Source organism: Malus sylvestris, chromosome 17, assembly GCF_916048215.2.
Source record: "Malus sylvestris chromosome 17, drMalSylv7.2, whole genome shotgun sequence".
NCBI classification, from domain to species: Eukaryota; Viridiplantae; Streptophyta; class Magnoliopsida; order Rosales; family Rosaceae; genus Malus; species Malus sylvestris.
The window spans coordinates 17,853,952-17,872,429 of record NC_062276.1 but is presented as its reverse complement, the minus strand read 5'-3'; the positions used below and the strand labels follow the sequence as shown (position 1 = coordinate 17,872,429).

The window sequence follows — 18,478 nt, the reverse complement described above, 5'->3', positions numbered from 1 at the left end:
TTGTACTGAGGAGTATTGGTGGTTGGCTATAGGTCTCAATCGAACCAATGATGCAGCATGTAAGATGGCATATGCAGAAACTGGCAATTTTGTTTTCATGAGCAGAGTGTGGGCTATTAACTGAAGCCGCTTGATCAATGCTTCTGCTAGACCATTTTGAGTATGGACATGAGGAACAGGGTGTTCAACATCAATGCCTAATGTCATGCAGTAATCATCAAAGGTTTGAGACGTAAATTCACCAACATTATCAAGTCGGATTGACTTAATAGGATAATCTGGGAACTGTGCTCGTAACTTAATTATCTGAGAAACAAGTCTCGCATAAGCTACATTTCAAGTAGATAAGAGACAAACATGTGACCATCTGATAGATGCATCAACCAAAACCATAAAATATCGAAATGGTCCATAGGATGGTTGAATAGGTCCACAAATATCACCTTGAATTCTTTGCAGAAATGATGGGGTATCCATTTAAACGTATGTCTTTAAAACTCAACAAATTTTAAGTAAATCGAGTAGCGTACAATGCATTCTATATGGACAATATTGCTCCATTTGGAAACATAATATGGGATTTCCTTGAGCCTTCAATTACATCTGAAGGTCTTGATATTGTTGTTACCCTTACTTTTGTAAGCATCAATCTTGAGAAATACTTTCGATCTCAAATGATTGTATGCGTAGTTGCGCAGTCTGCAAGACAAATATCTTCGCCAATTCTCATGTTTTTAGAATGACCATAGTTTTTATCCATGCTCTCTGAGTAAGGGAATCAGAGTTAAAAGAAAGTTATAACAGGAAATTTACATGCCACTTTTATTGAATCTGAAATGCTAGTTTTAAACTACAAGTTCAGCATAATAAAAGTACATCAAACATAAACGATTCAATCGAACCAGTATACTTCATTTCCTTTTTCCACAACAAAGTCTGAAACATCTAGCTGGGTTATGTTCAACTGCCCTGATAAGTCACGCACTGGATCAGGTATATCCATTGGTTTAGCCTAGTCGAGAAAATTAGTCTCGACACCCTTCTCCTTGAAAGATGCTTGATATAGATCTACCAGATGTTTTGGGGTATGACAAGTACGTGCCCAATGCCCATTGCCACCACACCTATGGCAGGCTCCTTCAGAGTTCCTAGGAGCATTGTTCATGTGAGCTTTGCCTTTGTGGCGATTCACATTTTTAAAGCTCGGGCCTGAATTTTGCCTTGGAACCTGGTTGTGAAACTGACCACCATGGTTTTTGCCTTTCCTATTCCACCAACCTCACTTGTGGTCACGTCTTTGTTTATGATTATCGCCACCAGAGGATATGGCGTTCACTTCGAGGGAAGCAGCATTCACTTTTGGGAATGGTGCAGATCCAGTAGGTCAGGAATGATGATTTTTCATCAGGAGCTCATTGTTCTGTTTAGCTACCAGGAGCACAGATATCAGTTGGTTGTATTCAGTGAAGCCTCGCGCTCTATACTGCTGCTGCAAAAGCACGTTTGAGGCATGAAATGTGCTAAAAGTCTTTTCCAGCAAATCTTCCTCAATAATAGTATCCCTACATAGCTTCATCTGAGATGTAATTTTGAACAATGCAGAATTGTACTCTACCACTGACTTGAAATCCTAGATCCTTAGGTGAGTCCACTCATAGCGAGCCCTTAGAAGAATCATCATTGTCTGGTGTCTATTTCTCAAAGCCTTCCAGAGAACTAACGGATCTTCAACCGTTAAATACTCGCTCTTTAGTCCCTCATCAAGATGGCGACGAATAAAGATCATGACCTTCGCCCGATCTTGAGAGGATGAGTTGTTCTCTTCCCTGATGGTATGTCCAAGATTCCCTGCTTCCAGATGGATCTTGGTATCCAGTACCCAGGTAAGATAGTTCTTCCCAGTAATGTCCAGGGCAGCATAATCAAGCTTTGCCAAGTTCGCCATTTTCTTTTCTGAAAGAAAAATGAGATATGTAAGACCGTACAATAATATGTATTCCTAGAGGAATATAGTGTTAGAACTTATGGTTCTTACAAATTTTTTATCTTCAGGCCAAAATGATAAGCACTCGAAACTTCTAGCTCGAGATTTTTAGGGTGAATGAGGAGGGCGATTGTACCACACCATTCTCATTGAAATAATATAATATTAAATGGGCGATTATTCCGCACCACTCAAGTAGCAGGAAAAATTTAAATACACAGAGCAGGGTGGGCGATTATACCGCACCACCTTAAATTGCAATGAAATTAAACAGTAGGCAAATTTAAATATGCAGGGTAGGATGGGCGATAATACCGCTCCACCTAAAATTGCAGTAAAATTAGATCTGTAGTCCAAGATAGGCGATGATACCGCACCATCTTGGATCGCAGTAAGATTACATTTGCATTTCAAGATAGGCGGTTGTACGGCACCATCTTGGATTGCAGTAAAATTAATATAAATATTGGGTTAGTAATCAAGATCTACACCAAACAAGAAATCAAAGATATATGTAACTGTTAAGTTGAAAACTAAAAGCAAGCATGGAGCAAACAGTTCGTTGCAAGGGTATATCATGCAGTTGAGGCAGAGGAAGAAGATGAACAGTAAAAACCTTAGAGGAAATATTTTTTCTTTCGGCGAAGAGAAATGATTTCTTTTGGCGAAGAGGAATGAGGAATAGTTATATTTAGAGAGTCTAATAACGTGTTATAAATATGTAAAAGTTAGAGAGATAACCTTTTTAGTGAATATAGTGAAGCAGGTGTAAAATGTCACACTAAAACTATAGCACAAGAGGATAACAAATAAAAGACGGAGGAATAGATGATGTTATTGATCTTTCTTTCCTTCTGTTTGTATATATATATATATATATATTGATGCATTAATTATACATTCAAAATTTACAGCACCCTTTTGGAAAATATGATCTTCTGCATCCCCAAAGTCAATTTCAATCGGTATGGGCATTGAAAATGTGTGTGTGTGTGGGCATTCATAACAATGCCAACATTTTCAACAAACTAAGCAATTTTGTATAATATTCTTGGGTGCTTTTTCCTTTTGTTTCTCTAATCAATGATTCGTTGTAATTTGAAAGGCTTAAAACGTTTTTAGATAACTAAAAAACACTTCTAGTAATGTTGTACAACAAATTTTAAAAATACTTCTAAATTTTTTCGCAAAAAATTTGCTTTAAAATGATTTCCAATAAAAAAAAATCTTACTTCAAATGAAAAACTTATGAATAAAAGCGTTTCTAAGTAAGTATTTTCAAAAGCACTTATGTAAATTTGTGAGGGATCATGCATATTTTTTTTTTTTTGGACAAACAATATTATTTACACTAAGTGAGAGGGGTAGGCTAAACCTTACAATGGGTTAGCAATAATGTTGTTCAAATTCATCTTTGGCGAGAATCGAACCTAAGACCTCTCACTTACAAGTAAAGATGAATACAACTATACCTTAGTACTAAGTGACAAGAGAAGTTTGTCCTTGTTCAAAAAATGGGATTACTTATGGGACTCATTCTATACCAAGTTCAATGATTCAAACCATCTATATTGTAATTCTTGATTCATAGATCATTCTTACAAAAATTCAATTCAATCTGAAACTGTTTGTCCACTTAATTATCACAATAAAATATCGATGTTTCCGACACACCCCAACCCAGAATGTCCACTAGGCCGGGGATTAGGAGGGACTGCTAATCGACTCAAATTAAACTCAATTACACTTAACTAGACTTAAAAATACTAAACTAAACTCTTATGACTAAAGACTGACTCAAACTACTCAAAACTACACAAAATAAACAAATTGACTCAAAACTAACATTAAGGATGACTTTGGACGAAATTTGAACTAAAAAGACTCAAAACACTAAAAAGAAACCAGTTTTGGACAGATTCTAACTAAAAACACAAAATATAAAGGGGGAGTTGGTTTTTGACGAATTTAAGACTAAAACTAAATAGATTTAAAACTTTAAATAACTTTGGACGAAATTGATGATTTAAAGGGTGAATGGCTAGCTAGAGGGTCCTTCTCCACACATGACACATATGCATACAAATCGATTTCCAATTATTCTTCCTATAAACCATGAATGACAACGCCCCAGATTAACCGTGAACAACACTAATTAACCCTCAAATTTTCCTAAAGATCATTAAGTTCTATGAAAATCATAAGCATTGACAAGGCATTCGTAACTATGAACAGCATGATACTCCTGCCTGGAATTTTACTTAACACAATCATGACCAGTGACCTCCACTACTTATAAATATAAGTTCATAACTATTAAGTGAAACTCCCTTATATTTTAGCATCAAATTCATGCATGCAAACTAAGTGTGCACCCTTAATCAACATACAAGAATAAGTTCTGAATTAAACAGTTAAGCAATTCGGGAAGATCCATATGTTGGATTCCCAATCCGTAAGTTTCTAATATCCTCAAATATTACGTACTATAATGTATTAAAATTTGGTGACGATCCAACGGTCAAATCGTCAATTCATATAAGGATTAAGTGGCGGTCTCTATCAAAACTATGTTCAAATAATGAGATTTCATCAATCGGACTTCACCTATGGAATTGGGGTATCAAACTTAGCTTAGGAAGGTTAACGGGTGTCTCGACCCACGCGCCACCGCACACGGTGGTCGACCACCCCGACTCGCTGGAAAAATCAAATATTTCTAAAAATTCTCAAATTTCACAGAAATGAAGATTTCAATGAGTAGAGCAAGTTTTATACCTATGGCCAAATCCAATTTGGCTAGAAAAAGCCTCAAATCGCCACGAACCCGTCGGAAACCCTAGAAGGGTAGTTCGTATTTGACTTCTCTGGCGTTCCAACACCCCTATCACTAGTTGGGTCTTGTTCCTAGGTCCAAGGGAAGTTGATTAAGGGTAGTGGTGGGTGATGAAACTCGCTAGATTTGAGGAATCACCGTCGAGCACCTCCGGTGCTCAGGTGAGGTTTTACACGGTTTTGGACCTAAAAACCTTCGAATTTGGGTGGAGATGGTAGAGGGAAGGTTGTAGAAGAGGTTGCAGGTGGAGGATGATGGTGGTTCGACGGGAAGAATGGTGAAAATCACTGGAATGGAGTCGGGTTGGTGCACAGGCGACAGGAAGAGAAGGCTGGGAGCTTTCTCTCCCCTCTCCTAATTGGGTATCTCTCTCTCCTCTAATTTCTGATTGGTCATTCCCCCTTTAATTTGATTGGTTACAATTCCCACATGGTGGGAGTTTAATTAGTTTATAAACTAAAATTTGACTAAACAATTTCAAACGTCTGTAACTATACCGTTACAATCCGGACTTGCAAACGGTTTTCGTTTATGCGTTCGTAGCTTCAAGATCTATTCAGAAACATTAATTATGACTTCGAACGGTCAACAAAAGTCAGACATCCCCGCCTCCAAGGGTATTTTCGTAAAATCACTATTTTAAAATTTATAAAACTTAAAATCAGGGACGGGTTGTCACAGTTTCTCAAACCCTATGGTTCATCAATTTCTGTAAACTCAATTTGATGCCTCAAATTTTGCCAAATGAAAATTTTGTATAGTTTTATATTTTCTGTAAACAATGACTCTGATAAATAACTCTTAAAAGAATTAAAAAATAATATATATATATATATATTAAAAATGGCTAATTAATTGACTATGTAGTAAATATTGGTGGGATCACTTTTGATCTCTTGCCCTTCACCATAGAATTTGTATCTGGAAAATGATCACCACTACCTTCCACAAGGTCCTCAACATATCCTTCCTCTGTTACATTTATGGGGTATGTCACAAGATGAACACCTTCCATGTCGATCACTTCTTCTCCACTGTAAATTTTCCACATCCGATCTCCGATAAAACGCATCGTCTGCACGCAATCTAAGCTTTCAGGATGCTTGAACAATTCTTTGGCACGACCTGTGTGTTCATACCATAATGACATCCGGTATGCCCCAATGTCGCCTCTCGAGCTCCCCATCGTCTTGTTATCGCCATTGTCGGACTGGTAGCATCCAATTGCGATCTCAGTGTCTCGGTGTCCGTCCATGGATCTTTGGTTTATGTTTGCTGATCCTATGATAAGGTATGCATCGTCCACTAGAACATAGTAGGCACCACAACAAATTACCTTAATAATTTAAGTTTCTTAGATCACATTATTATATGTACCATATTATAGATAATATCTCTAATAGAAGTCGGACTATATATAGGATTACTCAACTTTAAGTTGACGAAAAAGTAGAAATTAGAATCAATTAATAAGTATCGGTGCATGTATTATGTTTACTGATCAAATTAATGATTGTGTTTCTCACAAAATTGTAAACTACGTGAATCTAATAGTAGGTTTTCACTTCTATAGGAGATGTGGCCAATTGGTAAATACGATATATATAACTATTTAAAAAATAATAAATATTGAAATTTATATACATACCTATCATGAGCTTGGAGTGAACATAGACCATGAACCTCCTATGCTTTTGTGCATTCCAATATTGTGTTGCATGATAAGGAGATTGAGGGGGAACAAACTCCCCTTGGATCTCAACTTCTCTATTGGCAAGGCAATAGAAGTTCAAATAGTCTCTCGGGTGATGCCCTTCAACCCCACTTTCTTTTATGGCTTCTCCAACCAATTTATACATCATTGACATCGTCTCTCTAGTCCAATGAAGTATATCCTGCACAGATTCACTCTCAGGTAACCCTTCTGGCCACATCGGAATCACAATATACACAGCAAACCTCTCCTTTGCTTTGATCTTATGGACCACTTTTAGTGCAATTTCAACGGGGATCAAGTTTCTACATCCACAATGCTGATCGTTCTCCCACAGATAGCACCCTCCCATGAAATACTGGTTCTCGATGTATAGAAACTTATCGGCGCTCCTAATTGCTTCAACGTAGGCGTCGTGAATGCTATGCTCCACGGTTAGGTTTTGAAACAATTGGCCTGCTGAAACATTGTCAATTGACCTAAGAACTTGAACATTCCAGCCCCGCTCAGAGGGTTTACTTGCATAAGTCTGTTGAAAGAGGTTTGTTAAGGTGATAGAAGGGACCAATAAAGAGGGATCACATTGCTTAGTCCATCGTTGCTCGAAATTTGTTAGTACATCCCAAGCAGCCTCACCGGTTATACAAGCGTGAGCATCATGCCACGGCGTTCTAGGCCCTCCTCTCTGAAGGCTAGCCCCGGAAATGTTGGTCTGGTAGAAATCAGCACAATGTGATTCTGTATTGAGGGTTTGAAACAACGAATGTTGCTCTGTGTCGTAGCGCCCATCGCAAAGATCTAGACCCCCAACAAAGCTCATGATTTCTCTGTCACTTGCACTGGTGCTAGATTTGATGTCTACAGTTATGGTTTTCTGATGGTGAGAGAAGATTGTGGGAAACTTGTGGTGCAATCTAGGGCACAATTTGCATATCACTTTGGTGTGTGCAAAGTAACAAAATGCATCTTCATCATGTGTTCCCATTATTCCTTTGTTCTTGATGATTTTCAAAGAAGTTTCATCATTCCAAAGCATTACTCTCACTGCCACACCTTCCTCAGCCTTCTGCTTTAGTAATTCACCGAGCTTCACCCCTCGCGCACGCAGGTTGTCTGTTTGAAGATCCCTGACCTAATTAAGAGCACAATATTAGGCTCCGGAAAACAAAAGACACAGTAATAATTTATAGCTTTTGAAATTCTACTTACCAGAACCATTTTAGGATTGAAAGACCAGCCCGCAATGTAAATCAAATGTGTTGCCCCCTCAATGGCTGTGTAAACATCTTCCCATAGTCTTCTCGGAGTCCCACAGAACTCCGGTGTAGGGTTGAAAGTTGAGCAATGGTGAGCATCTTGATAAAGAGTGACATGGCTGTTGGATCTTTGTGGAAATGATGCATTCCTCAGCCCCTTGAATCCACCATTATCAGTTATTGTCCCCCAAGTTGGTTCGAACTGCACAGGCTTAAACCATAACATGAACCGGAGCTTGAGTTCTGGATTTGGCTTCCCATTTTCGATTACAAGAGGGAGGAAACCGTTGATAAAACTTGCTTCGTTTAGTATCTCATGTGCCTGAATTTGAAATTTTCCCAAGATGGAGCACTTTGTTTTCATGGTAATGGTAATGGTCGAATCAGGCGGATAAGCACAAGGGATTTGAAAGGTTTGGTTCCACACACGGTCTCGTTCATGGGTCGTCTTTGCTACCTTCTTGTTGTCTATTTTGATGGTCACATATGCAGGCTTCCCAGTGGCAAAAATACACTGCAAAACAAGATTTCCACACAATTTTCCGTTAGAGCAAAAACCCAACTCTTTGAGTTTGAGACAACAAATGGTAAAGGAATGATAAATTAGCCTTCTACCTCTTGCATGTATAATGCATTGGAAACTTATAATAATCAATAGCTACACGGTAAACAACCATATGTAAAACATGACGGTTTTCTCTACCGGTACTACTTTACTAGAGGAGGTGTGTGCTGAGTCAAATCTCATGAACGATAGTTGCTGATAAAATTGTAAACATACAAAAAAATGACAACGATAGCTGGCTTGTGACAATACTTACATTGAAGGGGAATGGTGGTGGTGAGTAAGGTGTGGCATGGAAGATGTTAGCTTCAAGAGTTCCATGGAGAAACTTATGTACTTTTCCCTCCATAGCTTTCGCCTTCAAAACAATCTGGGGTGAGAGAGAGAGAGAGAGAGAGAGAGAGAGAGAGAGAGAGAGAGCTTGTCAATTAGTTTCGTGTGTGTTTGCAGATATAGAAGATCGATGGGAACGAGACTTTAAGTGCAAATGATAAGGTTGGCAGCCGCAACGCGTAGGAAAAACTTGTGAAACTTTGAATGTACAGTCTTAGAGGCAACCCTCAACTCCATCACAAGTTTTTACGTCAAGTTGAAGTATCTTAAACTCAAAAGAACAACACATTAATTAATTGCTTTCCCAAAACAACCCAAAGTGTCCCATTTGTTTAGTCTTCCATTCGATTAATTATTACAAATTAATTAGTTAGAGCCATATCTAAGAGTAAATTTAGATGACATGATGATCACAATACACTAGACAGCCCGACAAGCAAGAGTCTAATGTTAGGATTAACATCCTTAACTTTAGTTCGACTTGCGAAACAAAATTGGCAAACTTTTTATAAGTGTTTTTTTATTTTTGTCATACGATAGATTTTATTAAATTAAATGCTAAATTAGCCACCGATTGAGTTCAAACCATGTCGTCATGCAAAAAAATCAACTCTTTTTCACCAGTGTGATAAAGGGGGTTCCCCAACCCAACAAAATTGGCAAAAAGCCTATTTACCCCCAAAAAAAATATTGGAAAGTTTTTTATTTTTTTATTTTAAGAGGAGTGAAGGTTAACTTTATGTACAAGAAAGTGGTTGGGAGGATGATGAGTGTGAGGTGAGATTAGTGATAATGACTTCAAGGTACGTTAACATGTATGGACGTCAATGTTACAAAGGAGAACCCAAAAGGAGAAAGAAAATGATGAAAAGTTCATACCAAAAATGGAAAATTACAAAACTAACTAATGGGTTGGGACTTGGGAGTCTGAGGACAAATAGGTGATGATGGGTATCGGGGAGGGCTCAGATTGGATTGTAATGGATTACTCCTTAATTTTTAAGGCACATTGAAGATAGAATTGAATGATTTTTTATTTGGACGCAGGGCCGGCCCTAGCCCAGTGCTACCAGGGTGACCGTCCAGGGCCTCAAAAAATCGGGGACACAAAAATTATTAGGGTAGTGTATTTATATATGTTTTTGTAAGCATATAAATTTAAAAAAAACATTGGTTAACTTGTCAAGAAGTGTAGGTAATGGCACTGGTTTCATTGCTTGTCAATAACATTGAGGTCTCGTGCTCGAACTCGGCCCTGTTCTCCTTTTTATTTGTAAATTTTCACTAATTTTTGTTTGATTCTTAATTTCTTTTTACCTTGAATTTTTTACTAATTTTTGGTTTGATTGTTAATTTCTTTTTGCCTTTGATTCTTTCACTAATTTTTGTTTGATTCTTAATTCCTTTTTACCTTTGATTTTTTACTAATTTTTGGTTTGATTGTTAATTTCTTTTTTCCTTTGATTATAAATTATATAATTACCAGTTAAAAGTGGGTTGGAGGTTTTTGACATTCATTCCAATTCAACTTTCAAAAAATTAATATATGTCTTTACCAATTTAATTTGGTAAGAGTGGAGATTATTTAGAAAATGAGATCACCTTCAGGCAATTGAAAAAACTGGAACTTTCTCTTCTACCAAATCACAAGGTTTTTAGTCAGAAAATTGCATTGTCAAAGTCATGTGCTTGAACAATTTAGAGATCAAGTATTGCTCGATTGAGTTTAGGATTTCTCATGATTGATTACTTCTAAGTGATTCAGAACCTTGAATACCACTATTAACAAAGACAGGGGAAGAAGTCAAAGATGCAACGGAAAATAAGAAGTAGAAAAAGAAGAGAACGATGCAAATACTGATCTATTAGATGGCTTGTTTATCATTCGCTGTTGTGTGTTTTGCCTACTTGAATGGTTTGATTTTCCCTTTTTGTGTGAAGGTAGAGAAAGAAAATTTTACTCATTTATATTGCATACACATAAAATAACCTTTGCAAATAATCTTTGTTTATTTATTGTCTTATTCTATATACTTTAATATTAAGGATGAATAATGTAATTTTATTTATACCTTAATTTTAGAAGCATGTAAGGACGATATAAGAAAATAGCCTCTCACACAAACTAACAGAGAGGCTAGTACTTTTTTACCATATGACAATCTTCTTTTCCTTATGATCACTTGACCAAGTTTTACAATGTAACTTTGTATTTTTATGCATGACATACTTATTCTCCAACAAAGAAAAATACTTATTCAAATTATTGAAAATCCTTCAAATACCTAGTCGAAAAAGAGAAAAAAATCACATAAAAAATATAAATTTTCTTGTGCGTAATTGTAAGTTTGGGGCCCCTTTTTTATTTTTGCCCAGGGCCTCCAAAATGTTTGGACCGGCCCTGTTTGGATGGGATTAGAAGAAGATTGGACATGAAGAAAACTCATCTCTTCTAATCCTACAATTTTGAAGAGAATTGGAATGGATAAGTTTTTTTCATGAGTAATTCATCTTTTTACTCTCTAGTTGTTCATAATATTTACATTCCTCACCTTTAATATACCTTTAAATTAAGGATTTATCAATTCGAATTCAATCTTACATACCAAACGAACCCATGAAGATTTGGAAGTGATAAGGATTTAAGTTGTAAGGAATGAATGAGGATTAATAAGAGTTTACTAAAGTTTGTTGGACTTTGCAACTGTGGACGTAACCATATTGGTTAGAACGGATGGGCTCCCTCTTAGGTAGTCGGGTGCGAATTCCTCACATTGCAATCTATATTAGTTTAACTTATTGAAAATAAAATCTAAGGAAACTTTCTCCTACAGAGTTTGATACAATCCATTGTTTTTGGGTTAGAAATAGGGCACAAGGTTGAGACACCAATGTGTCGTCTAAATACAATATTATATGGAGAAAATAAAATATAGTGTTATATTATTGACTTTGACACGTAACGATAATATCTTAATGAATGTATATATGTGTGTGCGCGCGCGTGTGTTGGGTGTGGGGGCATTTAGTTTCTCTCTGTCAATAGTATTAACTTATCCGGACCATCAACAGAAAGGTAAAATAAAATTAATTTCACAACATAAGTTCGTTATTTAAAAATTAAGGAAGTGTACAAATGCCAATTACAGAGATTAATATGAAAAGAATCGTCATTAGTTAAGAGACGACAATTTGTTTAACCTGTAATCAACTCCACTCGACCTGTTAAAACTCATGAAGTATAAGTAAATATTAAACATTTGATACATGTTATGTTTAAGGATGAAGCCAAAGATTTGCATAAGTGGGGGCATCCTCAAAGTCACAATTAAAAGACTCAAGAATTTACTGAAGAAAAAAAACACTTATATATTAATCTATAAAGTTTTTCATACAACTTATTAAAATATCCCTCGATGCATTTTCATGTTTTGAAAGCATTGCATGACAACATCCTTACTAAGTTGTATATCTTCAACCAAAATGAATGGGTGCTTTAATGTCAACAAATACATGTTGTGGCATAATGTTTCATACACAAATTCAAAAATTTGTTATCTGCACAATTTCTTTGCTCTCTCTTCTCTCTCCATCACATTCATACAATTTCTTTCTAGTTATTTCTAGGGGAATACAATTCGGTTTTACTAATCGAATATTTCATACTTTGTTGTATCCTGAAAGTAATTTGCCAACAACCCTTTAGCAAACTCATTCAAGTGAGGGCAAATAATACTTTAAGGAAATGATTCAAGTCGTACCTGTAACGCCCCACCCTCAAAATATTTATTTTCGGAAAATAATTTGGATGATAGGCCCAAATTAAACTCTTGTTTACATTACTACCAATAATCACGCTTCTTTATTTAATGTTCTTATTTCCTCACAAAAACTATAACCATAATTAACTTACAACAACATACAATTAAATTTTAATAATTTATCACCAATTTTTGTATTTACATCCAATTCCCAACTAAAGATTAAATTTCGATTATTAAGGTTGCATCTAACTCTTGTTAGACTGCATACATACCCATTAGCGGGATCAAGCCTTTCGTAGTTCATAATTCCTTTTAAATCCATTCTTATAGCCATTTCCGAAAATATTCTAGAATTGGAAATATTCAACACTAGATTTCACAATCAAAACACATCAAATGATTTCCAATTACAGATTCAAAATATCTAAATTTTGCATAAAATGGCAGCGTTAGCCCACTAACCACGCACCGCTGCACGTGGCGGTTTCCGGTGAACGGAAACCCAGTTTTCCGACAAACTCCAAAAATTACCAAATTTTATAGGAAAGTATATTTCAATGAGAGGAACAACTTTCATACCTGGGCTGAAGTCCAATTCAACCAGGAAACACCCCAAATTTCCCTTGATTCCTCCAGAACCCCAAGAATGGGTGCTCCTTGATTCGTCCTCATTTGAACCTCGACGCCTCAACCAGTGCTTGCGTCTTGTTCCTAAGGTTGAGGGAAGTATATTGGTGATGGAAATCGATGGTAATCATAGTCGGGATCACCGGAAAAGGGAGAAACCCACCGGAACCACCGTGGGTTTATGACTTCGATTTGTAAAATTAGGTAAGAACTTTGGAAATCCAACACCAAGGAAGTTGGGCTCGCCCAGACCTTTCCATAGACACCAAAATCACCTCCAACGGACATCGGAAGGAGGAGATATGACCGGGTCGAGTGGAGAAACCAGGTTAGCCGATTCTCTCCTTTTCCCTTCCCTCTTTCCCCTCTTTTCCTTTTCTTTTGATTGGTCCTCCTTTTCTCCCCCTCCCCGTCTGATTCGTCCACTCCCTCCTTTTCTCTCCTTTACTCTCTCCATCACAACCACACACGTGGCACATCCATTGCTCCAGAAAATCTGGAGCCTTCTAGATGAAGGTTAAAATTACAAAAATATACCTGATTTTAAATGTTAATAACTTCTTCGTTACAACTTCATTTCACGAACGGTTTGCGCCTACGCGTTCATGAGATCGAACTTTATTCAAACATATAAATTGTGAACTCGAAGGGTCTACGGATTTTAGATAATTAATTTCCAAACTTCAAACTTCGTAACTAATTTAATTTAAAACTAAAGTCAAATCAATTACAATAAATTCTCGAAAAATAATATAAAATCTCAATAATACAAATACGTAAATTATAATAATTTCTAGTAACAAAATTTTAAAATTCCTCAATTAATTTTTTATAACCATAAATCGATTATTTTCGATTTTCTCCACATATTCATATACTTAAATTTTCATGGTATTACATTACCTCAAAGTCATCCTTCGGATATCCACTCTAACATGGGGAAGTGAACTAACTTTCACAATGGGTTCGCTATAATATGATTTAAATTCGCTTTTAACTAAAATCGAACCTAAAGCCAATATTGATCGATCCAACAAAATATGCATGGTTTGACTGTGATGCCATTGCCATGGGAGGAATAACTGAAAATAACAAGCCATGCATGCAACTAAGTTCACCATAAATAATGCAATTAAGTATGTGATGGCATCAAAGGGTAAATCTCATATTAATTACCTCCAACTCACAACCCAAGTCCGACCACGCTATCGCTGACTGAGTAATTATCATATGTAAGTATAATTTGATCTTGTATTTGTCATCATGCCTCTTCTCTTGCGTATTTATACACATAATTACCATTATTATCAACTATATCAAAGTTTCAATTCAATACCATCGGATTATAATGTATTAAATTTGTTTATTATCAATCAATATCCCATTTTATTAAAGAAAATTTTACTTTAAAAATGTATTAGATTTACTTTATTAATTTTCATCTAGGTGATAATTAACCACTTTGATTTTAGATGATAAAAGCAACGTAAGTGTTGATTAATGAGGGAAAAAGATGTGATTTAAAAAATACGGAGATAGCAGAACATGGAAAACACGAAACTTCTTTACTTTTCAAATAATAAAGCAATTCATTCAATTACAATATGGTTTATTATGTGATACTTAGCGTTACGATCTAGTGATGTTCTTTCCTATTTGTAAATAGTGGTAGGGATGTTTCTTGAGTTCAATATCAATGGATAGCGAATTCAATATCAGTGGATAGAGAATTCGATGCCAAATTATTATGACTAGTACATTGTGTAGCTTTGTCCAATTTCACGCCCCTTAATTAATGTAAAATAATCTTTGTATATTAAAAAAATTATGTTAACATTTGTCTCTAAAGCGAGAAGTAACGAAATCACATCTAAACATATAATAAGATCATCAAGAAATGTGACTAAAATGAAATCTCATTTTTTTTTAAGAGTCGATCGTGGTCAATAATATAATCAATAAATGCAATTAATCTTAGTATTCCGTGTTTAGATCCTTTGTTTTTTCCTTTTGGTATTTTTGTTTGGCCTAATCGGATAAACAGTCCTCGTGGTGATAAGGTAATCGGAAGATAGCTCTTGTGGTAAAAAAATTAGGATTTAAACCTTTGTGGTAGAGTCCGTTAGCAAATTTGGTCCAAAATTGATTTTCCTGTTACTTGTCTATTAAATACAGGGATAAAAATGTATTTTAACTTGTACGCCTTCTTCTTCCTCCCTTTGCATTTCATCTGTTTATATCTTAAAACAACCCCCTACCAGAAAACCATAGAAAATAAACCATGGTCATTAATCTCTCAGCTTCTCCACCCTCCTCTTCTTTCTCTCTCGTCAAGTTATCCAATTCCAAATCACCCATCTCTGATTTTCCATCAAAACCCAAAACCCACCACCCAAAACCTCCATCTTCTTCCATTTGCTTACATGAATGCCTTGGAGATAAGCTGCAACGAAGTGACCTCATGGACAATAATTATGGCCGTTAACATTGCAGCCGCCTCCAAAACCAACTGAGCACTTTCAAAGTTGCCAGAGTCGAACCCAGGAATCGCACAAGTCTTAAACTTGAACCTTTTCCCATGTGGGCACCTGCCATTTTCAATGAAAAATCGATCCTTGCAGTGAAAACCAAGGTCTAGTGAAGAAAATTAGCAACAAATGGAAGAAGATAGAGGTTTTGGGTTTTGATGGAAAATCACACATGGGCGATTTGGAATTGGATAACTTGATGAGAGAGAAAGACGAGGAGGGTGGAGAAGCTGAGAGATTAATGATCATGGTTTATTTTCTGTGGTTTTCTGGTAGGGGTTGTTTTAAGATATAAACAGATGAAATGTAGAGGGATGAAGAAGAAGGCGTACAGGTTACAATACATTTTTATCCCTATATTTAACAGTCAAGTAATGAAAAAATTAATTTTGAACTAAATTTGCTAACGGACTCTACCCACGAGGGTTTAAATCCTAATTTATTTATCATGAGGGCTATCTTCCAATTATCTTATCACCACAAGGACTGTTTATCCGATTAGGCCTTTTTGTTTTGTTGAAGTTGAAACTTACTATTATATATCCTCCTATAACTTATACGCAGATGATCAATTTGACACATGAAGTTTGGGATTTATCTCCATTAGCCCCGGAGCAAAACCCATAGAGCATGGGTGGGCAACTACCTAAACGAAACTCAAAGATTTCCCTTACTGGCCTACTTTCGCCCATCATGACCATTATAAGTAGTACTAAGTGACTTAGTTCTTTCATTAAAATATATATAAAAGAATGACAATCATTTTTCTTTCCTCGAAACTAGCAACTGTTTTTTATTGTTCTCCTCCATTTCAAACTAATTTCATCCTATTGACTCAAATTTTTCTATCCCAACTTCCTTCCTCAATCCTTCCCGTACTACTACTACTCGGACATGCCCACGAACAAGGCAACTTAGGTAATGTTGGAGTACAATTCTAATTTACTTGTTACATTGACTCTAGTGTTACTGGTTGCAACACTTTTAGTAGATAAAGTTGTTTCCGCTATGAATATCAGTAATGTCTTTAGACCGTAGGCTCATTTAATAAGCATTTAGTGTATTTTGTTTTCATATTTGTACTATATAGATAGAAGATACACATGTGAAGTAAAGGAGGAATGAAGAAGGGTTCATATTGAAATGAATTTTAAGTCAATTTCCTTCCATCCTACTTTTGTCCATCATTGTCCATGCCATACTATAAACTGAAAGCTAAAACTTAAAAAATTTTAACCGATATTTATACGTGAAAAAGTAACATGTTTTTTGGTCGAGCGTGAAAAAATAGGGTAATGTAGAGAGATTAAATTTTTAAATCGAATTTACAAACTAAATAATGTAGTTGTAGATAATTAGGTTATTGATTAAGAGTCGTTCAATGTACTTATTTCTTATTAGTAACAAATCAATTAATGTGTAAATTTAATTTAAAATTTTAATTTCTGTAACATTATCCGGAAGAATAAGAGTGACAACCAACCTGAAACGTAGATTTCTCCACCATCAGCGAGGCGAGGCCCGCACTCGCTGTACAACCCTGGTTTAAATTACCCAATGCGGCAATTTTAAAGTTACAGGATCCTCGACATTATGACGTGGCACCTTATCATTGGCTAACTCTGCCAAAACACCAGATTTCGCCCAATAGAATCCTGCCACGCGTCTGAACAACTGGCTTCCAGTAGTAGAAAGGGGCACCTTGGTCCAAAAGGAAAAGGTTCAACTACTTTTTTGGCTGTGGTTCCAGCAAGCCACGTGGCATTGAGGGCAGGCCTCCACCTCGTTGGTACCCATAGGTCGCTTTCTCATTCTCGTCCCCACGGAGCTTAGTGTGGTCTTGTCGACACAATGCTCCAACCGTTCCCTTCTTGAAGAGTAGTTGAAGATTGGGCCCAAGATTTTGTACAAGGCAACTTTAGAATGTTTGATGTCACATAATAATGCGGTGCACCTGCTTTTATGTCGTCGTCTACCTACGTTATTCGTGTGAAAGTAACATCTTTCTTTGGCTTTGCACAACATAATTGAGTTTAGGGTAGATACTGGATTACTTGATTAGAGTATGGAATAATTAGTTCTATGTATTCTCTTTCACTTCTCTAGGAAAACCATCTCAGTTTCAATTTTTGTTATTAATTTTTTTTTTTTGACAAACAATAAATTTTGTTAAATTAGTCACTAACGAAATTCAAACCCAGCTGTTCACTATGGTAAGTGGCGACTTGCTTTTAAATATAATTTCATTTGGTAACTATTTTTAGTTTTTTAAAACAATGAAAAATTAAAAATGAAATAGTTTTTAAGTATTATAAGGTTCTCATTAAACATCACTCTTAATTATGAGTTCTTTAGGTGCGTGGCATGTGTGGATGGAAATTTGGCCATGGACGAAACAATTTCAACAATTAAGCTAATTGACAAACACCCACGAAAATGGAGGGTATTCGCCAAAGGACTTCCAATGCATAAGTCAGAGAAAAGGGTTGATATAAGCTAAATTAAAAAAGTTATGAGTAGTAAGTAGCGACTATCGATTTTCTTAGTTGACTTGCTAATTATAGGAGAGATTCTTCGTATGCAGCCTAACAATAGAGTTGCAGGCCATGCTAAGCAAACCTTTGTTCTTCTGCTAGGATGGTGCAAACTTTAGTGAGCAGACCTCTTGAGCATATCTCTAGGCAACACAGATGCGGTACCTTGTATGCAACACCAATGTGGAAGTATTCTACAAGGTCGTTGCAGAGGATGCTCCCTAACATACATCTGGAGGACACTTCAGCAATTCCCGTCAAGCACAGGGACAAACTGACAGGCCAATAGTATATCAAGGCTATTCGCTTTTAGGCTGTTTGGCGGGAGATGAGTTTC

General features: G+C 36.2%; 1 protein-coding gene across 1 annotated transcript; it reads right to left on the bottom strand.

Moving 5' to 3' along the window:
* Nucleotides 1-5,561: 5,561 nt before the first annotated feature.
* Nucleotides 5,562-8,785, bottom strand: LOC126610132 (phospholipase D alpha 4-like). The gene is made up of 4 exons (XM_050278114.1): nucleotides 8,612-8,785; nucleotides 7,744-8,304; nucleotides 6,469-7,666; nucleotides 5,562-6,125 (listed from the first exon to the last, which is right to left on the bottom strand). Exons 1-4 carry the CDS (start codon nucleotides 8,702-8,704, stop codon nucleotides 5,680-5,682), a joined length of 2,298 nt encoding a protein of 765 aa, XP_050134071.1. The 5' UTR covers nucleotides 8,705-8,785; the 3' UTR covers nucleotides 5,562-5,679.
* Between the last annotated feature and the right edge of the window lie 9,693 nt (nucleotides 8,786-18,478).